General features: G+C 38.0%; 1 protein-coding gene across 2 annotated transcripts in view; it reads left to right on the top strand.

Moving 5' to 3' along the window:
• Positions 1-1,778: 1,778 nt before the first annotated feature.
• BANK1 (B cell scaffold protein with ankyrin repeats 1) overlaps positions 1,779-23,849 on the top strand; it is a 123,424-nt gene continuing 101,353 nt past the window's right edge. For both annotated transcript variants that reach the window (XR_015803325.1, XM_014875240.2), the window contains exons 1-2: positions 1,779-2,172; positions 9,733-9,798. Coding sequence is in view for 1 of the 2 variants with exons in the window: in XM_014875240.2 (XP_014730726.2) it covers positions 1,779-2,172; positions 9,733-9,798 (460 nt within the window). In the remaining variant the exon portion in view is untranslated. The remainder of the gene's footprint in view (positions 2,173-9,732; positions 9,799-23,849) is intronic.

Genomic DNA, 23,849 nt, shown 5'->3' with positions numbered 1-23,849 from the left:
GGTGAATGAATGTGAAATTAATTGTTTGTAAGCCCATGTGCATACCCAAGGTTATTTTTTTCTTCCCATGCATTGTATGAAGGAACCTCCTACCCTGTATGCAGTTCTGGTTTTCTCAGAAAGTATTTTGAAAAGGCAGGAGGGTTCACAAAAGTGCAGAAAAAAAAGAATGAATTCTTAAGTTTTACTTATGGTGTAAGTATTGTCTTTATATCTGTATTTTTAAAGAACCACTACAGTGCTTTTAGGTAATAGGGCTTGAAAACAGAAGGTACTTGCTTGTTCCATTTTCTGAGATATGAAACTGTGTGGTCAGACTGAAAGAGCTTCTGGCATTACATCAATACAGTGTCTTCTTTTGAAACTGTGCAGCAATTCATAGCTTTTTGTTTCTACTTTGTGCATGTCTGTCTATGAGTGTTATGGAAGATCAGATGAGATTCTGAAAATAACATTGCAGCAAGTAGATTTTTTATCCTATCATTATAAACCAAACAATTTTGCTCTGAGTTAAATGAGAAATACACTGCTATTTTTCTTACTATTAAGCTTCAGCATTTCATCAGAAACAGGTATTTTTCAGTTTGTTTTTACCATGAAAAATGCAATATTCACCGCTCCAAATACATTTTGACAAATACTACCCTGCTTTAATGTACTGGTAGGAGTTAGTTACCTTGAAATATCACCACTTGCTATCATGTTGAGCATGGCCCTTTATGATTTCCTATGACAGAAAACTTTGTGAAAGGGTGAGCATTTACAAATCTTGAAAAGATGGCAACTGTCCTCTAAGCAGTTTGTAGACATACAATGAAGTAAAAGACTAAGTGATAATAATGGTTATTAAGCTACCTTAGCTTGATGTATATCATTATTGTGTTGCTCAGCAAATCAAAGTTTTTGATGATTTCACATGACCACAAAATGACTGAGGTTGGATGGGTCATCTGGGAGCTCTCTTGTACCCCTAGAGCCAGGAACATATCTAGGCACCTTTTGGGTAGCTCCAAGGAAACAGATTCCACACCTTTTCCAGGCAGCCTGTGCCAATGCTCACGCTAAAAAAAACCATTTCCTGATGCTCAGGGGCAGCCTCCTGTGTTTCAGCTTGTGCTTGTTGCCTCTGTCTCAAACTGTCACCCTAGTAACGCTGTGGAAGAGTATTAGTTATCTTACTGGCATCATGTTTTACGTCTTAAAGGGAAATAGAACTAAACTAAAAAATTACAGTCCTAGATTTATTTTTGTCAGGTCTCAAGTAATTTTCTTAGAATAAGGACAGTAAAGAAAGATCACAAATTACTGTCCTAACACCATGCTGACAAAATATCCTAAACATACCAATTAATTTTCTAATGAAGTAGGATCATGTTCATGTGTTCAAATATATATTCTTTACTTCTGTCATTAAAAGCTAAGTGTTCAATTTTTAATGCTATCACCTATTATCAAGACTCTAGGAGTGAGCAGAATGTGTGAATGTGCTCTGCTTCCTACACTGCAGTTTCAATATTTATTCTGAAATATTTATTCTAATAAATAATATCCTGAGCTATTTTTCCAGTATTTCTGTGGACAATCTTTCTGCTTTGGTCTTAGAAATAAGGAGATGGTTGTAATTTCAAGGTGATGAGCTGATGTCTGCTGAAGGTAATTTCTTCAGCACCTCAAGGTTTTATTAGGGGGGAAACAAACAAACTGTCTTCCGATATTTATAATGGATTTGAAACACATTTGAAAATACTTTTTTTAATGTTTTCTTCTCTCTAGAAAATATGAAGGATATCCTTGTGATATATGAACAAGAAGCAGAAGAGTGGGCTCTGTATTTAAAATCTCTTTTTGGACTCATAGTAAACAAAGAAGGAATCTTACTGTACGATCTGGAGAATTCATCTTTCAAGCACCAGGAGCTACTCTGTTTGACATCTTACAAATGTAAACTCCTGATACTCTCATGTGGACTTCTTAACTGCCTGAATCAAAAAAGAAGTTATTTTCTGGAACAAGTTCTGAAACCTTTGGATAATGTGGTCATTCTGCTTTGTGGAGTGGAGAATTCAGAGATTCTTTATGAGATACTAACCTTAGCTGGAGGCAGCAAAGAGATTTCTACTGATCAGAAACCTGAGGAATATATTTCTGTTGTTAAAGGAATTATTCAACCAGGTAATATACTACTGCTTGTTTGTAATCCTTAGGTCTTTTGTCTCCTCTCAGCTCTTGCTATTAAGCCAAGATTTTGTCTACCAAGCAGAATATTGTGCTTCTCTCTTCGTTACATGCAACATGCCATTTTATTGGAATGGGAGTTTGTGCTTGAGAAAGAAATCCTGCAGTTCAGGATTTCTACTCAGAACTAGTTTTGGATGCACATGAACAACCGAGAATATTCTTTTGAACACTGGGGTAGACAGATGCCAGCTGAATGAATGACTTAGCTGGATGTCCCTGCTGTCTTGTGCTTAAGCAGGTAAGCTTAAGTATACTATAGGGCTTTAAAACCTGCCCAGAATATGTCTACACACCGTCTGCCTATATGAGATCAGTGTTTTCAAATGAACATTTTAGACTCCTCCTCCCCAACAATCTCTTCAGTTTTGAATAACCTTTTCCTCAGTACATATCTCAGACTTGGCAATTTGGGCTCATTACATTTGTCTGTTTTGGTTTCAGAAGGTAATGTTTGCAATTTCTGTCTGTGTCCAATATTTAGCTTCAGACTGAAGCTTTTTGGCAGTTTTTTAAATGGGATGAAAACAGTGAGTCTATACGGTGTGTGTGTGTGTATATATAGGAAGTAACTGTGCTTAGATACTATCAGTTGACACATGCACAGGAAATGGCAAACCTTACTGCAACAAGAAACAGTTTTCTGGAAGACTCATGAAAGTTCTTTGCTTAGGTCAATGCATTCACAAGAATACCTATTACCTGTGCCCTTGGGACTTATGTGTAATGTCAAATGTTTAGTAGGTGTTCAAATGATCTTTGCTTTGACAGTGACCAATACCAGCAATTTCAAAGACCAGGAGAAAGGTGAATTAATGAATAGTTGTTGAAGGCCTTAGTCTCAGTGTGTACATCTTTACTGGGGATGCATATACTGTGGCTGGGATCAGATGAGTTCAGTGGACTGAGCTAGATCCAGGACTGGAAATGGTGATGATGCCTGGTGCTTCAAAGCTAAGCCCTCCTCCACACTTGTGGCTTAGAACCACTCTGGCCCTGCTTTTTGTGTACTGGTGTGCCCTGGCCGTCAGCCAGGCCAGCTTAGATCAGGGCTGGATAGGAGACCTCTGCTCTGCTCTCTGTTGTGCAGTGAAAGATCCAACTAAGAGATTTGCTTTCATATGAGTGTTGATTTAAGCTCTGAGGAATGAAGATGTGCATGGTTTGTCATTGTTTACCTTTGCTTAAAGATAATGGTATCTGTATATATGATAGTCTTTTGTATAATCCTGTTAAGTTCTTAGCCTTTGTGATACCTATGACTGGGATTTTGACAGATTGCACATCTGGGAAAAAGGATTTTTCCCTTGTATTTAAAATTATTTGCTCAGGGGTTGTTGAGTATATACAGTGATTATTTTTTCCTTGGAGCATATTTTTTTTGCCTTTCATTGGGACCAGACATACAAGATTTCCCATTTCTCTTCATATGGATCATTGTCTTCAATCCCTTTTGTTTTCACTGCTCATCCCTAGACCCTTACATTCTTGACCCTTTTAGAGATAGTGATGAAAACACTTTTGTGTATATTCTTGTGGTTTTCAGTTCTGTTTTTTCCTGTTAAACTGTTCATTATTCTTAACTTATTCTTCCAAGCATTTGTAGCTTCTTGTCTCCTCAGTATTGAAAAGAGCTATCACCAGTCTAAATTAATTATAATGGCCCCACCACATGCCTTCCACTGCAACTAAGTTCTGTTAATCCCTTAGGACAGCGAGCCATGGAGATCCTAGGACTAATGGATGCCAGGGCTCAGGAGTGGCCTGCAGGCAGTTAGAACAGCTGAAGATGGATGCTAAATCATGTTGTTATCTCACAGTTTAACATTCTCCTGGAGAATGTTAACAATGGCGTAGCATAGGTGCTAGTAGTCACCACCCTTCCACTACAGATTTCCCCATACTTAGGAAAGCTCATAGGCAAGGTTTTAGTTTTTAGCTGTCTCTTCTCTGCTAGGTGCTATTCTCTTTGCACTAGCCCTACAACCTGAGATGGAAGAAATGCAAAATAAGTCTCATTTTATATGCCACCACAATTATTTCACCTACCAGATGATGCTGGTTTCGTATTCTTGGAGCAGACAGGTTTGCATCTGTTAAAACTTCCTTCTGGCTCTAAAGTAGAATATATGCCAAACATTCTAGGCAAAAACTAAAATTAATTAAAATGTTAAATAAAATAAAACAGAAGATGCAAGGGGTTTTGTACTCAGCAGAGAGCTTATTTGTCTGTAATGTGGTTCAAACACAAAATCTGAATGGTTTGTCAAGCCTGTTTGAGCATATTCTTGGAGGAGTAAAGGGAGAACTGAGACATGGAGAGTGACCTTTCTAGAATATATTTCCAGGATGCTGACAGACTTTATTATATTCATCTTCTGCATGAAGAGGAACACAAATATTTTAATGTTGTCAAAAGATTCCTTTTGCAGGATTTGTTTGTAATATATTTCACTGTTTGAAAATGCCACATTCAGATTCCGAATTGGTTTTGAATTTTGTAGATCCTGTGCCTATTGCCATAAAAAAGATAACTTCCAGAGAACGAGGAGAACACTCAAAAGTTTTATTATTCTATGTTAACATCTAAGATGACCCAGTGAGACTCTAGAATTCTGATTTTCCTTTATCAGCTTTTCCCAATATTGTTGAAAGTAGAATCAGGACATATGTTTTGCTTGTCAGGATATATGTTTTGCTTGCATCTGTCTTTTCCTTCTCCTCAATCTTTCTACTACCTGTTCTTGGTCTGCTGGACTGGGTACCCCTTTTTTAGATTAAATTGACATATTTTCAATGTATTAATTCAGTATCCTGGGGTACTAAACATAGCTGAGGTTTTTCTGTTTAATCCTGGAAGACTTCAAATTCAGGCAAGCATGTGTTTATGTAAAGGATTTGTAGGCAGATATTTGCATCTGTAGGTAGTTAACTTAGATCCTTAAATGTCCTAAATTTCTCCTGTAGCTGTCCTCAGTATTAATGGTGCAAAAAGAGAACAGGTCTTATCTAATACAAGTAATTTTCTTTGGCACTGCTTCTAAAGTGCGCTGACACTTTTATTAGACTTTTGGTGAGACTTCTTGGTAAAGGAGTCATAAGTATTCATTAGTCTGCTTGAAGTTTTATTAGGTTTCATTTTTTAAAGCTCAGCAAAAGCAACTCTTGTCATTTCCACTTCCAGCCTTTTCCCCAAGCAGTGATATCCTTTTTTTCTTTTAATGCCAAAATATGAAGAGAATTTACTTCTACAAAACTTGATAGCCGAGAACAGCTCATCAAACCTACATGTATCCATTCATTATCTGCTATTGTATTAAACAGTGAGATGTACATGAAGTAAAATAACTCAACTAGAAAATGGTACCCGAGTCTTTGACAACTCAGGAAAGATTCTCAAAACAAATTTGTAGATTTTACCTGAGACAGCAGTATGCCATTAATTTCTGATTGTTTGCCTAAAAGGTATTCCATGTATCTGCACACAATTCTAACGATCAAGAACAGTAATGTTAAGAAAACTACTTTTGCAACTAATTGTAGTGTGCAGATGTGGACAAACGAGATACTAGCATAGGGTGTTTTGCTCTAATAAGTAAATGTGGGAAAAGCAGTCTGGGAGCTAAAGTAGTGCTTAACTCATGGAGATCTTCAGACCACTTCAGATACTGAGGGGCTAATTTCCGTTGTGCAGACCACACAAAAGAGAAAGAAATAATTACATTTTTACCATAACTTTTGTGGTATCTGTTTCCTGTTTCATTTCTAGTACAGTGGCATCAATTTTATTGTGATTTGGTATAACATTGAATACTGAAGTTATGTTTCACATTTTGGTTCCACTGCTTTGCTTGTTCTCCTGTAAAGTCCTGTTCACATTGATTGTCAAATACAAGTAATGAATGCCGATAGATTTCCTTAGGCAAGACTAGAGCAAGATTTCCTAGAGCAAGACTTGTGCTGATGAGCTAAACCCTTGATTAAGTTTACCATTGGCTTCACTGGACAAGTGCTTCACCTAAATTTTGACATTGACTTGGAGACTATGAGAAAATGAAGCTAAAGTGCTAAAAAACCACAAAGTTGAAGAAGAAAGAAAATGACTAGAATTTCTGATCTTGTTTGTTTGTGAATACTAAATACTCGTGTGTGGTGACCTAAATCTTGGTTGTGAAGATTTCTCCCTGAACATGCAAGACTGAGTAAATAGAGGAAAGTAAGTGAGTGGTTCTGGCCTCGTTCACTGACAGGAGAGGTTTCAATAAATGAGACCACATGGCTGTGCTTCTGTTTACTCCTTCCCCAAGGTATTTACATTCAGACAGTGCATGCCACTGTTGGTGCTTTAAGGTAGTGATGTCATCTGCTTATTGCAGTACACCTGCTAATTATTTTTTTTATTAAAATGAAAATAATCTGTGTGACTGTATCATAAGCACAAGAGCAGAAGGGATATTCTGTCAGATGGTGTATGCTGCAGTATAGCTCTCATTTCCCTTTTGCCCTGCTAATAAGTCTTTGAAGTGCTCTGCAGGGACTGCTAAAATTACCAGAGTATTACATCTTCCTGAGATGCTGTGCTTCTCCATTCCACATAGAAGGGATGCCAGTGCAGTGATGGGGGTTGGTAATGACTGCCAACAAAAAAAAACTGGTTTGTGTCACTAACTTTCATCTGACATGAGATCCTGGCTATTTCAAAGCAGAAGAGAAACCGAAGTGATTGTCTGGAGGTGGCAACCCCAGATAAGATGTTGAGACTGTCATCCCCTGTCACTTAAACTGTTTGACTGCTTTGCTATTTCTTCTCTTTTGTTCTGCAAAATTCAGAGAAGATTTTACTTGTTAGGGTTTATTTGTGGGGTTTGTTAGGTTTCTTAGCAGGTCATGTTCTAACCTATGTAGCTAGTTGTGGTAACCTGTACCCTTAGATTCTGAAGTATGTGTCATGTAGATGATATTTTTTTCTCTTATTTTTGACAGTAGTTGGATGAAAAGTTATTACACCTGGAAAAGTGAGTGCACCAACATCTTAAAGTTTTTAGCATGTTTTTTAGAATATTTTTAGCAGCATTTAGGACTCATTAAAAGTTTTGTTAATAATAAAAGTCAGATGACTGGAACACAAGTATTATTGCAACAGCATGTACTAACTAAACATACTGCAATTTTACTTCTGTTTATTTTGTTTATATTTTTTTTATTTAAAAGGTAAATTAATGGATTTATCATTTTTAGTCTGCTGATTTAAAGTTTGAAATGGACAACATCCAAATTTATGTATTGTTTATGGCCCAGTCATCAGTCAGTATTTAATTGCAGTAGTGAGACTGTTTCTAAAGCTGACAAATAATTTAAGATTCCCAGCAAGTATTTTTGCAGGTAATGCTGTAAAATGGCTGTGTGCATCTGTAGTCTTATATATCCATCATGTAATGTATTATTGAGTCTGACTGAGTCTTGCACTGTGGTTACCAGTCACAATTACCAAAGAGTTGTCATTGGAAGGCATCTAGAGAAGACCTCTGTAAAAGTAGCCCTTGTATATTTTTTTGCATACGACTGTTGTTACAGCACCACAATATTACTTCTGTTAGATTAGTGCCATTTTATTGTAAATGGGGTAAAATAAGGGTTGTTTTGCAGTCTAGACTAAAGAAATTGTCACTTATCCCTGAGAAAATGAAGTATAACACTTATTTAAGTTCATAGTAGAAAAATAGAACCACATTTTGCTCTTGGTAGGGTCTCTGTGTCCTTACTTAAAAGGCTGTGATTCCAGAACTTGGTCCTGAAAATGTTAATACAGTATATTACAGGGCACAGGCTGAGAAGAGATAGCTGAGAAGGGGACCTCATCAATATCTATCAGTATCTGGAGGGAGGATGTCAAGGGGATGGAGCCAGGTTCTGCTCAGTGATGCCAAGCAACAGGACAAGAGGCAATGGGCAGAAAATGATGTTCCACCTAAATGTGAGGAAGAACTTATTCACTACACGGGTGACTGAACACACTGGAACAGATGGTCAGAGAGGTTGTGGAGTTTCCCTCACTGGAGATGTTCAAGAGCTGTCTGGATGCAATCCTGTGCCTTGTATTTCAGGATAACCCTACTTGAGCAGGGAGGTTTGGACCAGGTGAGCCGCAATGGTCCCTTCCAACCAGAACCATTCAGTGATTCTGTGTTGGATGCTCTTTAATTTTTTTTTTTTTGGTGGCATTGAGTGCACCCTTAGCAAATTTGCTGCAGACACCAAGCTATGTGGTGCAGCTGATGCGCTGGAGGGAAAGGATGCCATTTGGAGGGGCTTCACATGTTCAAGAAGTGAGCCCACACCTCATGAAGGCCAGCAAGGCCAGGTGGAAGGCCCTGCACATGTTGGGGCAATCCCAAGCGTAAATACAGTCTGGGTGGTGAATGGATTGAATGCAACCTTGAGGACTTAGAGGTGTTGCTTGATGAGAAGATCAGTGTGTACTTACAGACCAGAAAGCCAAACCTGTCCTGAGCTTTATCCAAAGCAGTGTGGGCAGCAGGGCGAGGGAGGGGATTCTGCCCCTCTGCTCTGCTCTGCTCTGTTGAGACCCCACCTGCAGGGCTGCATCCAGCTCTGGAAGCTCCCGACACACAAACAACATGGGCCTGCTCGAGCAAGCCCAGAGAAGGCCACAGAGATGCTCAAAGATGCTTGGAGTACTGGAGCACCTCTCCTGCAGACAGGCTGAAAGAGCTGGGATTGTTCAGCCCAGAGCCTAGAAGGTTCAGGGGATAGGACAAGGAGGAATGGCTGTGAACTGGAGAAAGGTAGGTTTAAGTTTTGGAAGAAATTCCTTACAATGAGGATGGTGAGGCACTGGAATGGATTGCTCAGAGAAGCTGTGGATGCCTCATCCCTGGAAGCGTTCGAGGCCAGGTTGGATGGGGTTTGAGCAATCTGATCTAGTGGAAGGTGTTTCTGTCCATGGCTAAGGGATTGGAGGTAGATGTTCTTCAGGGTGCTTTCCACCCCAAACCACTCTATGATTCTGTGATACTGTCTGTAACCAGATCTATTGTATTATTAAACACTGAACACATGTCTTCCAAATGGCAGTGCCCGTATCCATTTCAGTTTCTCACTTTACTGCACATGATTCTATTATCTTTTTTAATCCCAACTCCTCTCTCATTATTTGCTGTATTGACTTTCAGGGAAACTTCATCAAGTAGACATTTCTCACCAGCTCTGATAAATTGAAAAAAAATAAGTCAAAGGGACATTTACTGAAAAATAAAGTTGCATCTAAAGGTTGGCTTGTCCCTCTGACTTGTTCTCTAGGCTTGTTCCTCTATACTAGCCCTCGGATTTGTTTTATGATTGCTTTTTCTATCTGCAGAATAATAGCTTTAAATAGCTTTTTCTTACATTTAAAATACATACAGATTTTAATCTTAGAAAACAAAAAGTGGAAATCAGTGTGATGATATTATCTTCTTTCTTCTTATTTTTTCCTAGATAAACCATGGGATGAAAATCCTGGAGACTCTGTGTCTTACATCTATGAAACAGTTCTTACAGATGGTGAGTTGAATTCCCCTTGCCTTTCACAGAATAAAGCCAGTACTTTCCAGAAAATTAAATACGTGTTGTTATACATGGAAGGCAATAAACCATTCCTACCATAGCATACAGTTGTGTAGAGAAGCATGCCTTGTTCTCAGACATCCACCCCCACATCAGTACCCACACAATCTTGTGAGGAGTGTGAAAAGGGGAGGAGATACAAAAGGGTTGGGTTTTTTACTGTGATTTCAGTGTAGAGAAAGACATAGAGAGCTTTCCTTCCTGTTCCCTGCATGAAGAGTTTTGCTTGTAAGAAAGAGCTGATTTAAAATTTCATTTACATCTGTCCTACTCACATCAGATTTGCAGCATCATTCACTGACAGCCAGTGGCTGGAGTAGATCTGCATCACAGCTTCAGCCCCTGTTGACATTTGCTATTTTGGTTTACTTGTAGCCATGAAAGTTGACAAAAGGTTCTAGTAGGAATTACAGATTGGCAAAATCTTAATGTGCTTTTATAAAGAGCTACATAGCATGTTTCCTGTCCTCAGTTCTTAGAGAACTTTATTTCTGGGTTGACATTGTTGGAAAGTAATTGGCTTAATAGCACCAGCATGCTTACCAATGGAAAGGGACAAGTAATTTATTCCAGAATTCCTGGCGTAGCAGGTCTGTGCTGGTGGACTCTGAGGTTAGTGGCTCTCTTTCCTATTCAACCCCATCCATATTCTGATAAGGCGCTCTTTTTGAGTCTCTTGACATCTTAGGTGTAATGGTGTGATCTGAAGCAGAAGGCTGCTGCAAAGCTACATTGGTTTATCCCTAGAGAAATGTTATCAAGGTTTCTATGGATATCTCTTTTTTGTCCTGTGTTGAATGTGCAACAGGTCAGTGCACTGAAGAAGTATGTTGATATAAAGAAAGCTTTCTGGCTCATCATCCAGGTGCCAAATAAGTTGATGCCACCATTTCTCTCATTCATTCCTGTTACGTCCAAAAAATGGGACATTAAAATAGTGATTAGAGAAAAGAGAGTCCCAAGAAAAGAAAGGACTGAGGACATGGTCCTCCAAGCTACTTCTGTTTTCTTATGGCTGCTTGAAGAGCAGCTATAAGTCCACGTTTACTGCCATCTGAATGGTTGATACTGAAATAAAGTGATATGGGGATTTTCCAGAAAAAAAAAATATTTGCATTAAAAGCAAAAGTTTCACTTGAAATCTTAGCAGAAGTTTCCTGAACAGCCATTCTCAGTCAGCTTTTGGCAGGCATCCTGAAAGCACTGATTGTCTGTGGCCTTTGCTGACTAATGATGTCTGGTTATTGCTAAGAGGACCAAGGAGATTGTTGTGATGAGTGAAAGAGCCAATTAGAAATGACGGATTCCCAGTAATGGTATCCTGTATGTGAGGTTATGGCTGACTGCCAAACAAGTGTAAGGAAATGCATCGTCAACATTCCTTCTGTAGTGATGCAACAGGGAGCAGTTACCTGATACCACTGCAGAGCTTTGGAGGGAAAAGTAGCCCAAGAAGTGAAATGATTGGAATTTCTGAGATTCGGTGAGTCAGTCTTTACAAAGCCAAGAAAGATAAGATGTCAGCTGCAGATTAGCCACTGTTTGTACCCTCCAGAGTGTAGGTGAATCTTCAGGTAAACAGACAGGGTTTGACTTCGGAAGAATTGTGAAAAAGTGTTTTCAGGGACCGTCTCTTCTCTCTGCTTCTTCCTAATAAGAAGCAAATGTATGCAGTGCTAAATTGTATGAAAGACACAGAACAGAAGTGTCGGGAGAAATTATAAACCAAGAAAGGGTTTTTGCCAGAACCCTATAAATTCCCAAAAGAATGGTGCTTTAGGTGAGGTCTGAAGTTGATAGTGGCTTGATGAAAGCTGAAGTTTGTTTTGTATATACAAGCTATCATTCAAAAGAAAGGATAAGTTGAAAGAAGATGGAATTTTAGCTTGAACTGGAATGAAAGCTGAACAGAACGGAAGTATAAATCTAAATGAGAAATCTAAAGCAACAAGGATGGAGAGAACAGTGAGCGGATGACAGGAATATTAAAAATAAGTTCACTAAAAAAATACCCCTACATTCATTGAAGCAAAGATAGATGGGGAGTGAGCAGGCGCTAACAATCAATAAGAAGTGATTGACTAAAGTGAAGTGTGCAAGGCCTTGAGGGAAAAGGTCAGAGAGTACAATGGAAAATGGAAAAACAATATAATCAATTAATCCTTTGGGGAAATACGAGCTACAAGCAGATGTGAAAACAATTGATTTGCTGCTGAGTGAGGGAAAAGATCAGTTGTGGAATGTTAATGACCATAATATGAATATATGAGGACTCAGTCTTCTAGGTGGTAACAGAATAAATCAACTCTTCAGCCACTCACAAATGTTGCCATGTGCTTTCTGTATTTTTGGTTTCTGTGTAAGAAGAGAGGACTTGTTATAATTACTATAGAGCTGTATCTTGAGAATATCCCTTGTGGTTCCTCAGGAAACTTTCTGTTCCCCAAAGAATCATTATTTATAATTTGTACTAAGGTAGAAAAATGAAGTAATTGTACTAGGATCTGGGTATACAGCCTTGTCACCACAATATAAAATATGAATGTGTTATTGTGGAGCTGCAAAATAGAGCTAAACTCAGATTTAGGTACCCATTAAGTGATACTCAGCTTCCAAAAAGGCTCTTCCCCTTCTGTGAAACAGCTTTGTCTTTTTTAACATTTGGCACTAAAGCTTGTATCCTAGCACTAATTAACTGAAGCAATTAGGCATGGGTAAGTAGAGCACAAAAGGTGATTTTAAAGGATGATAGCTGTCTGCCTATTAAATTTAACAGCAGACATGTTTTGATCCTGCTCGGAGGTCTCATCAAGGTAAGATGTATGTGCATACGGGTATATCTGTATCCTTTACCAAACTAAACTGAAGAAAGGCCAGCATTTTTTAGCAAAATAAATCCTCTCTGCAGATAAAGAGCTCTAAGAGTACCTATGCTATGCTATTCTTTTTCAATAATGCTATCTAAAATCCCGTTTTAATAAAACGTGTCTATTCAGTTGTATTAAAGGGCATCGTCTTAAAAGATGAAGACCTCAGATTACCTTCCGATTCACAACTCCAACAAAAGGGAGTTTTGTTAAATCAGGAGTTAGAAAACAAGCATGGTTTTCAGATGTGTCTAAAAATATTACTTTTGATTGTGTTCCTAAGAAAGCAGTGTACCTTTTCGCCCAATTTAAGGGTCAATAAGTTTTAGCTATTTCAAACTAAAGGTGGGAGTAAATTGCAAAGCAGCCTGTCCCCAGTGAGTCAGTCCTGCTGACAACTCACTTTTTTTCCTTCTTTAATACCAAACATGTCTGGCGTGAGTCTTTCTGCTGAAAGCAATTGTGGCAGCATGGCACAGGAGACATGTGGTCTCTTAGACAGACAAATCCCATGTAATTTAGAGCTGTACAGATCAGGAACAGCATCATAAATTTAATCCAGACATTGATAAGAGCCCTGTGCAGGTATTGAAGTTCTGCTGTCATCCTGAGACTAAGACACTCTCTTTGGTAAATGACCTGCTGCAGTCCAAGCTAGTTTCTGTTACCAGATTGATTTAAGGGATGCTGTAACATGGAGTATATTGGCTTGTGTCAGTGCTCATCTTGATATTATTAATGTTCTGTCTGAGCAGGGTGAAGGCTGAGAATGCCTGCTACTAGTGTCTCCCCTCCCAGCCTCTCCCAATGCAGCTGTTAAAGGACTTCAGTTATGCTAAACTTCATGAACTTCCATCCATGTGTTTTTTGATGACCCTAAGGAATATTCATAAACAGAATAGCTTCAAACATGGCCAAGAGGGGAAAGTTTGGCTACTCAGTCCTTGAGGAATTTCTTCGTTCATTGAGGGTGATACTTGTAAAAAATTAGACCTCTTATCAGCTTGAATGTTGTGCCTCCCTGAAGTATGTTTTGATTCTCAGACACTCCTCTCTGTTTCCTCTTATATGTGTGTATTTCTAAATGTAGCAGTGTGCCACTTCTGTGTCCAAGCACAGTGTGAAGTTTGAGCCAGGCCAGTTATGAGAGGCTTGAATTGGAGTTTAGAGATGAAGGAGCCACTAGGCAGCTGCATCTGGCCCCTTTGCAATAATAAGGAATTTTCAGGAGCATTTTATCAGACTAACAAATTTTGGAGGTTTCCTGGATTCCTGGATTCCTCTGCTATCGGTCCTTCTGTCTTCAGTGGTACTTTTGTGTCAGTAGCAGGGGGGTAGCCTGTCTCAGTGGCAGCAGCACATCTCATTTCAGGCAGTGTTTACTGCTGTATAATCCTTCACCTAAATCCTTCACTGAAACAGAGGTGAGAGGTGTGTGTGCTGATAGCACAGAGAAATGGAACAAAACCACCCAAGTGTTCTTACTGTGGTAGAACTCCAGTAAGTCTGAAGTGGATGGAAGGACTCTTTAATAAAACATTAGGCTTCAATAACTGAGAACTTCTGGTACACACAGAGGGGCAGACTTCGGTTTGCTTCTTCCTTGAATAAGTATGCAGAATCCAGAAACTGGAAATAACAGGCTTGGGCTCCACCAGCAACTCTGCTCAGCACCCAGATGACCTCAGACAGGTAGTTGTTACTTCCAAACTAATCAGTATGCCCAATAGAAACTTTTTGGGACAGTCTTGCTATGTGTCAAACTTATCAGAGTAGTCAAGTTCCTAGTGCTGCTGGTGAAGCTGAAAGTCATAGATTTCATTGCAGAAAAAAATAATAGCATGAATTGAATGCAGTAAAAGATAAAAATCAGTCCCAAAAAGCATCTAAATATATCCGTCCTAGCTAAAGCTCTGACAAAATCAAACATTTCTTCCAAACCACAAGACAACTTAGAGCTAGTTAATTGTTATAACTTTAGATTGCCTCTGAATACAGAGTTACAATCATATGAAAGTATATATGTAAAGAAATGCCTGCATTTTCATGCAAGTTATTTCTTAGAGATTATTGATAAACTCATGGTAAATAGCCTTTTGCAGTTTGAGGAATTATTTGAAGCAGGATCTTTTGATTTTTACTATCAGATCCAAAAAGGCTGCACATAATAGGACTTTCATACTGTCTTTAGATGCATTCATGATGACTCCATTAGGCTACAGTTATATCAGAGTGATAAATTATTGTGTACAAAAACATACCTGATAATAAAAGAACATATGAACATGTACCTCCACATAAAATCAATCTTTGCCTACATGTGTATAGTAACTCAGAAAATAATAGATGGGGGGAGGTTCAGGGATTGGTGTTATGGGAGAGAAATAGATGTTAATGGAAATTACAGTACCATTGGTTGCTAAGATGACAGAAACACCAACTTACATATAATATTCAGAAAAGAAAAGATTGTTCTTGATAGCTTTTAAAGGAACTGTCAGTTTGATGCTTACTTGCAAGAAAAGTTGTACACCATAAATAAAGTAATAGAAATATTTTGGAGACGTGGGCAAAATAGGCCATCTTACAGAAGGCTGCTGTTTTTGACAGAAGAACTCAACCATGCAGGAGAAACTGTGGCTGAGAATGCTTTTGAGAAAAAGAAATATAACTGTCAGTGTATTTGGAAAAGATAGTTGGCTCAACATAGAGAGAAGCATTATTTAAAGCTTGTTCACTAATAAATATGTTTATCTTGGTTTGAAATTTATTCATCATAGAAAACAAATTAAAGAAATTATGACTGAAGTCAGATTTTTTTGTGTTTGAGTATGTACTAATAATTTTCTGTGATTTTTGGAAACCTTTTCATTCCTAAACCTTCTCTCACCCTTGTAAAAGAAAACTTCAACAGAGAAAAAAGGGGATTTACTTTGAAATAACATCTTTGAGAGTGATTATGGTAAAAATTAGTAAATCCCACGTTCATGCAAGGAACACAGTCCCATTGAAGGAAACACAGTGTGGTGCATGATTTCTGCCTCCCTGTTTCTCACAGCCTTTCTCAGGTAATTTATAGGACAATTTGTGCAGTTGGAGGCTCTCTTTCAATCCCACTCTGCTGCACTCTCTGCTGAGCTTACAGCATTTATAGATACCCACACTTTAACAGTATTATCTTCATATATTCAATATTCATATATTCATAAGTGTCTACAATAAACTTATGGTGGATTGTGAAAAGCACATGATGTGCATATGTCTTTTTTTCCTGATTTTTTTCAACATTACAAGAGGTTACTTCATTTTTTTCAGTATTGTTCTTCTTTAATCCATATTTCTGCTGGGCACTCAGAACTTCAGGCTTGTGAATTACAAGGAAGTCGCTTATACATGGGAACCTTTTCAGTTATGCCTCACAGAACCCAGTGGCACTGCCTTTGCCTTTACCTCACAGTGTGCTGGAGAGTGGGCCTACCATATTACACAGGATACTCCTGCACTTAAGGGATCTGCTGTAATCCTCTTAATTTTAATCTTTGACACTGGAAAACCCTGACTTTTCTTTCAGGTGACAAGATGGCCACATGTGTTAAATTACCCTCCTATTCCTTGTCATCTGTCTAACTTGATTTAGCCCTATTTCTCCTCCTCTTGTGTGATCTAGGGCTAATTGAGGACCTCTTTTGTACTGCAGTTTCAGTTCTTCAGCTGGCATTGCTTTAGCAAAACTTGAGGAAGATCTGAAATTTGTAAAGCTAGCAGGCATTTTGCTTTTGTAAAATTAGCCTGATTTTGACTGAGAGATTCATTTCATGGGTAGCCTTAGAAAACACATAAATCTTTCATAAGTTTTTTTTCTGCTATTTTTAATGCCCTAAATCTGTCACGTATATTGTTGACTCAAAGCATGTAGCAACTACCAAGTAATCAAGACAGAGAACACTTCTAATTCTCATGTAGGCTGCAGTAAGGATAACTAAAGAGTGTATTTGAAAGGTTAGAATTTGGGGGTGAGGGGGAAGTTGGATATGGCAGAAAGGTTACTTAGAAGCTGTGGTGAAGTTGTTGAATACACAGGAGACTTGAGATACTTTATGAAAATTTCTCAGTTTGTGTAAAGGAATACAGTTTCAAAGACTATAATGAATTTAGTTCAAAATGTTAAATTGAAAGCAATAATGTATTCCAAAGGGTCTTATATAAAATACACCAAGTTGATGTATTGAAGTTATATGAATTAGGAGAGAACACTGAAGTGAAATTGAAAATATCAGTGCTGTCCTCAATTAAGTTACAGTAAATGTGTATTATATTTTAGTATTTAAAATGAATGTAAATTTAAGATCAGTCCATTCAATGTGGCCAGCAGCAGCAGATATTTGTCAAAAATAAGCCAACAAAAGTCATCTGATGGAAATTAAGCGTTACCCTCTGTAATAGATGATAATTCCCGGTAGTACTGCCCTGATTACTCAAGGGAAGATTATCATAGATTCTTCCTTTCTTTTTAGCTTCTGGCTCATAGTGATGTCTGTGCATCATTGGATATAGTTAATAATTTCTTATACTTTGATCCTACAAGAATGGGTCTGGTTTTATTCATCAATATTTTAATTCTTACTGCTACAGTTTAAAAACCTCACAAATAGGTCACCATTATATAAAACATTAAAAGCACACATTCACAAACCAACAGATACTCTTCAATAAATCCTTTCTCTTACATAGTCCAGCATAATAATGATGTTCCTTTAATGTTTCTTTTAAGATAGTCTTCACCCTCAATTGTAAATTCTGATTTTTTCTGAAAACCTCAGGAATTGGTGAAGCTCCTTAGGCATTGCTTTCAGGTAAAAACCAAGAGTGTAAAGAGGACAAATAATGAAGATGTCCAAAATTGAAATGTTCAAGAGATTTGAACACCTGGCAACACCTTCTGCCTACGTAAAACCAATATTGTCTGTCATTGCTCCATTTGTGTTACTACAATCTCATTATTGTAGTATTACTACCTTTATGAGCTACTTAGTTTCAGTTAATGCTCACAAACCAAGGCTTGCCTGATCTCTGATGTATTGCTTGTTCAGCATTGGCAAGTAACATTTCCTGTGATTGTTTCATGTTCCACATTTTACGACAGATCATGTGCAACTGCTTATAGGAATTTGAGTGCTGGAGATGGTGGCTCCAAACTTTGATGACTGTATTGTAGTGATAATGTAGATCCCTTTGGTTCTTGGACTGTTGTAAATGGTTCATTGATTGTCAGGTAGACCTTACATTTAGTGAAAAAGGTCTTGCTTGATGGTTTTTAGCTAATAAATTGATAGCCACTTTCAAGTCAGCAGAGGAATCCTAATCCTCTTAGATATCCAAGTCTTTGATGTAAGAGCCACATTTCTTAATTGTCTATTATTTGGATAGTTGTGCTATCACAGTAGTGACTGAGCTGAAGTTTTGATATTGTATTTAGGTGTCACTAGGCATTATAAAAATGTTAAAATGCAGTCATTAATGGGGAAGAAAATGTTATCATCATTTAAACCAACTTGTTAGCAGTAGGATTAATGTTCACAGTAGATGAATTATTGGCATTAAAAGGTGAAAGTAACTTCTGTCATCTTTGATAAGTAGAGTGTAGACTGTGGAAATAAAGTTGTCATGAACTTTACATAGATTAGAATGCATCTACATGATCCTTGAAGAACAATCACTGACAGATGGCTGACATCTGAGAATCCAGTGCCTTCCAGATTTGTTATTAATTCCTTTAATTTTGTCAATCTGATAAAGGAATGTTTCTTGAGTCTGTGAGATTCCTTTGCCTAAAGTGGCAGAGAAAAATCAGAAGCAGCATGTACCTCATATGAGTTATCTTCTGAAGTGAATTCTGTGTAAGTGTAAGATCTACGAGTAACTTAAAATGTGCATACATTCCCAAAATATGTGCTGTGGGCATACATAATCACAGAATTGTAGAAAGGTTTGAGTTGGACAGGACCTTAAAGACCATCTAGTTCCAATCCCCTGGCCATAAGCATTGACACCTTTCACCAGACCAGGTTGCTCAAAGCCCATCCAACCTGGCCCTTGAACACTGCCAGGTATGAGGCATTGACAACTGCTCCAGGCAGCCTGTGCTGGTCCCTCACCACCCTTGCTGAATGGCATTTTTTCCTAATGTATCTAATCTAAACCCACCCTCTGAGTTTGAAGCCATTCCCCCATGTCCTATCCCTACATGCCCTTGTAAAAAGTCCCTCTCCATGTTTCTTGTAGGCCCTGTTTAGGTACTGTAAGGCTGCTGTAAAGTATCATAACTGTTATCCTCTGTTCATATTTCTGAAAGGCAGTACTAAATAAAGTCTGGTCTTCACAATGATAATTAGAGAAATTATTGCACTTATATTCTGAGCTGGATTAGTTAAGCTGCATTGAACTGTGTGTGGGTTCTCCTTCAGAAATGGAATAGCCTTTGTTCAATGTAGCCTATTTAATTTTTAAAATAAATTAAAGCAAATGGAATTAATGATACTTTAAAGTACATCTACATGTAGGTTCAGTGTAATTTTAATAATCTACGCTGAATTCACAGCTTTAATTCAGAGTTATTTGGCCTTAAAGACATGATAATATAAGCAGAAGTAGGATGGGCAGGTTCTACTAGCTAGTGATGGACCTGCTTAACTTAGATGTTCAAGGAAACTTCAGCTTCTTCAAGGGACCATGGACATTTGATTTCCTTCCTTCCTTCCTTCCTTCCTTCCTTCCTTCCTTCCTTCCTTCCTTCCTTCCTTCCTTCCTTCCTTCCTTCCTTCCTTCCTTCCTTCCTTCCTTCCTTCCTTCCTTCCTTCCTTCCTTCCTTCCTTCCTTCCTTCCTTCCTTCCTTCCTTCCTTCCTTCCTTCCTTCCTTCCTTCCTTCCTTCCTTCCTTCCTTCCTTCCTTCCTTCCTTCCCAATTAAAGCATATCCCTGGATAAAAAGATTCAACAATAGGATGCCATGGCATAACTTCATTTATCAGACACATTTATTATAGTGGTAGTTTATTAAATCTGTGCCTTAAGCAAGGCAAGATTGGTAAGGCAAAGAAGCATTCTGTATCCAATGAACTGGTTCACATGGGGGAAGTAAAGGCAAGCAAGAAGTGAGAAAGCTAATTGTAGATTGCCAGTACTGACACTGGCTGGAAAGGTTTCTGTGCCACATAGGAGCACTTCATGGTTTGTGTAGCTCAGTCACTTGGACACCTTCTCAAAGCAACGCAAAATGGCTGTGGTACTTCTTTGAGCAAAGCCAGATTGCTACTGTTCTGTATTCTGCCCAGCGCTAATTTGTTTTAATATTCTATATCCATTTAAGAGAAGATGTACCTCAAAAGTTATTTGTATGCTTGAATGTAATTGACTGTGAGTCTTCCATAATTTACAGTAATACAAGATAGTGTGGATGTCTCTCAGGATATTGTCTTACTAGCCAGTCACGATTTTTTAGCTGTGAACTATGTGAAATGATATCAATGACCTAACTAGGTGACTGCAGTATGCTGACTAATCCTCCATGATGCAGAGCTGCTGCAGTCCTTTGAGATGGGTGGCAGGAGTGTTTCACACAGGGTAATAGAGTGTCTGGAAAGGAGGAGTAATGATACAGCTGAGACATAGCAGGTAAAGGATACCTTTGCTGAAACACAGGCTTAGTCAGAGCTCTGCAGAGGCAGTTTTCTGTTCTTTTTCATGATTAAAATTCTGTGATGTGGTGAACGATTCACTATATCTGCTAAAGGCTCTTGGGCCTGTTATGAATGATGTTCTATTTTTCCCAATTTATCAAGTAACAAGATTAAATTTAATAGTAAGTTTTTAATAGTAACAAAATGAATACAATCAAAGTATTGGAGATGACAATTAAAGTATTGGAGATGAAACAATCAAAGTGCATATATTTAAGAATATACAAAATTTGGCAGTAAGTAATTTAGTATAATTGAGGTTCGTATAAAGCATAAGCAAAACCGACCGGGGAGGGGCCCCCCTCCGACCGGGGATACGGGGAGTGGCTCGCCATTCCTCACGTACCAAAGCATCCAGGCTAACAATCCCACTTATATACTGTAGGCTACAAAAGTTTCTAGAAAGCTCCTCCTAGTTTCTATTCCTAAGATCTACGTAACTATACTGCACGGCGCATGCTCTACTAATGGGTTAGGGGGTCTCTTATCCTTTTAAGGGTCTTATTTCTGGTGAAGGCTCATCATCTTCATCAGTGACCGAGGTGTGACCTGCAGGTAGCGCAGGCGCACTGTGTGACTGAGCAGATGTTTTCCATAACATGACTTTAATTAAGTCCCATGCTTGGAATCATTCCATTTTTGACAGCTTCAAGGTTGAAGCTGTATTTCTAGATGCCGCTTATCAGACCTTCGTCCTTCTACTATTCTTATCTGACTTTCTTCTAACCTCCTTCTTCGACTCCCAACATCTGGAAGATGTCTTTTATCCTGTCTCACCCATCTCTCCCCCTTTCACTTGGTAACAATAGTCTTCTATTGATCTAAATACAATTTTGCTAATATAGTTATAATTTAATTAGCACGAATCACATTTATCACAATTCCCCCATTTCTCTTTTTGATTATATTGATTCGTGCTCTAAAAAGTTGCTACTTGGTATTGTCTATGTTTCTTTATACTAGCCTTTAATTTTTCTAACATTTTTCATGTGGCATCTAGCTTTTCACACTCTTTCTCAAATTTGGTTAACATTTTTCATGCCAGGGTATTCTCTTTGCATTCAGTCACTATTTTCTTGATTTTTCTTCTTCGAGTGCAAGTGGATTGTGCTTTCAGTACCATCAAGGAATTTAATTTTTTTTTTTTTTCTGTTGATTTTAGATCCATGGGCATGGCTGTAAGTTGCATTCCTTGAATTACTGAGTGGATTAGTTTGATTAGATAGGATATCATGCAAGGCAGAAACAATAGACTTAAAACAGAACACAATAGCATGAATCCTAATTTTTTCCACCACACACCCTCAAAAAGATTATTCCACCAGTCAGCTTTCAGGATAGAATTCCATTTTTGAACTGGTACATGTGCCACTTTTTCGCCAGCAAGTTCGGTGATGGCTTCCCCGTGGTCATTTATTTCCACACAGCACTCAGATTCATTAAACCTCCCACAAACTTCTCTTTCTTCTGCCAACAGATAGTCTAGGGCAATTCTGTTTTGATATACAAATGCTCGCATTTGTGAATGCTGTTTGGCCAACAACTTTAAAGCGTCTGCTGTGTGGTTTGAGACGACTTCTACTACGGCCTGGAGCCTTATTAACCGGTTTAATAGGTAAATTGGAGTTCTATACCCCCAAGACCCATCCTGAGCCCAAGTAGCAGGTTCATAGTATGCTATAATTCTTTCTGCAGGCCATTCTTCATCTTTCCATTTTTGGTTTCCTCCCGCCATCGGAAAATCGAGATTTAATTCTCTTTTTTTTTTTTCTTTCTAAGGTTTCATAAAGTGGTGTTCCTAGAATATTGCTCTTAGACTTTGGTATGACAAAGAAGGAGGGTCGTATAATCCCTAAGGTACAAGTTCTTTCCCATTTTTAGGGTAGTTCACTGTATGCTCGTTGCCCACAAATCCAATATATTCCATCAGGGGCTTTCCATCTTTCTTTTTTGTATTTTCTGGTTGTTCCCAATAAGATTTCAAGTCTTTTATGGATTGGTAGGGGTTAGCTCCAGAACTGTTATGCCAGCACAAATTAGTTTGATTATTCCACTTGCAATTCATTTCTTTTGCTATTCCCCAATATCCAGTAGGACTCTTGGGTTGCCAGGTCTTTGTGTTATTGTCTGAATTTACTACTAAAGTAGATAGGCAAGGAGTATATCCTACCACTTTAGTGTATTTTCTCCCTTCCTGAGTTATACAAACTGTTCCAATGACTTGATGACTCAGCCTTCAGACCATTTTAGGGTCTTAGAAATTTGTGTATGATTCCATTTTAAAAATTGTTCTGGAGCCAAACCCTCACCTCTCCATGGCCATCTTTTAGCCATTCTAAGTCCTCCACAAACAAAACATTTAGATAATCCCAATTCTGTGGCAATTTCTTGCATTAGATCTACAAACAAATTTTTGTTTGAAGTTGGCAAATCCCAGTCGCTATAGTGCTGTTTTAATTGTTTATACAGCTCATTCAATTTCCTTAACTCTTTCCTTTTGATCTTTTCCTATCTTTTTTTTTTTGTTTCTTTTTGTTTTTCAACTTCCATTATTATATTTTTCAAAACAAAAGAAAATTTTATATCTAGGACAAAGTTGATTATTGTTAGGATAAGGAGTTCACCCATTGAATCCTAAATTTCTTCTTATTCAATAGAATTTTGGACTTTTCACACAATTTTCTAAAAAGCTGGTACAGTCATAACAGGCAGCAGTAACATGTGAATGTGCCACAAAAACTGATTCCATCTTATCCTTGACCCACAGGGATCAGGAACAGTTTGTTTCTTTACTGCTGGCTCTTGCATTGCTTGTCTTCTTGTAATTTGTTCCTGCATGGCCTGTTCTTTGCTCCATGCTGTCTTATGGTTTTAGCCAGTTGCCAGGGGTATTATAGTAAGCACAATGAAAATAATTCTCAGGAATTTTAACTTTCTACCTGTCTCAAGGCCCCTTGGGTTGCAGCCAAGGGCTGAGATGTTCATCTTCTTGGTAGCAAAGTTTTTATCCTGGAATTTGTTTCTTTTTGATACCCTTGGCCTCATAAGGTTCGTATGAACTATTTTAACTTTTTTTTTTTTTTTTTTTTTTTTGTTCCAAAGATGGCACAAAGTATTCGTAGTTCTGCAGCACTGCCTTATCTTTCTCCTTAGATTGATTAGCTATTTTTCCTAATCCACTAAAGCTCCGGAGATATGCCAACTACAAGATTTGTTTTCACATAACTTGTCCCAATAGCATTCCATAAAAAAATTACTAAAATTTTTTTTTTTTTTTTTTTAAAGTTAGCTGTTTACATACACAACTTAAACTAACCAATTATCTCTTTTTTTTTTCTACTCTAGTTACTTTTTACTACAAATTAAAACAATAGGTACAAATAACAC

This window comes from Sturnus vulgaris, chromosome 4, assembly GCF_052056855.1.
Source record: "Sturnus vulgaris isolate bStuVul1 chromosome 4, bStuVul1.hap1, whole genome shotgun sequence".
Classification (NCBI taxonomy): domain Eukaryota; kingdom Metazoa; phylum Chordata; class Aves; order Passeriformes; family Sturnidae; genus Sturnus; species Sturnus vulgaris.
Note: the sequence above shows the minus strand (reverse complement) of the source record. Positions and strands in the feature narration are given on the sequence as shown.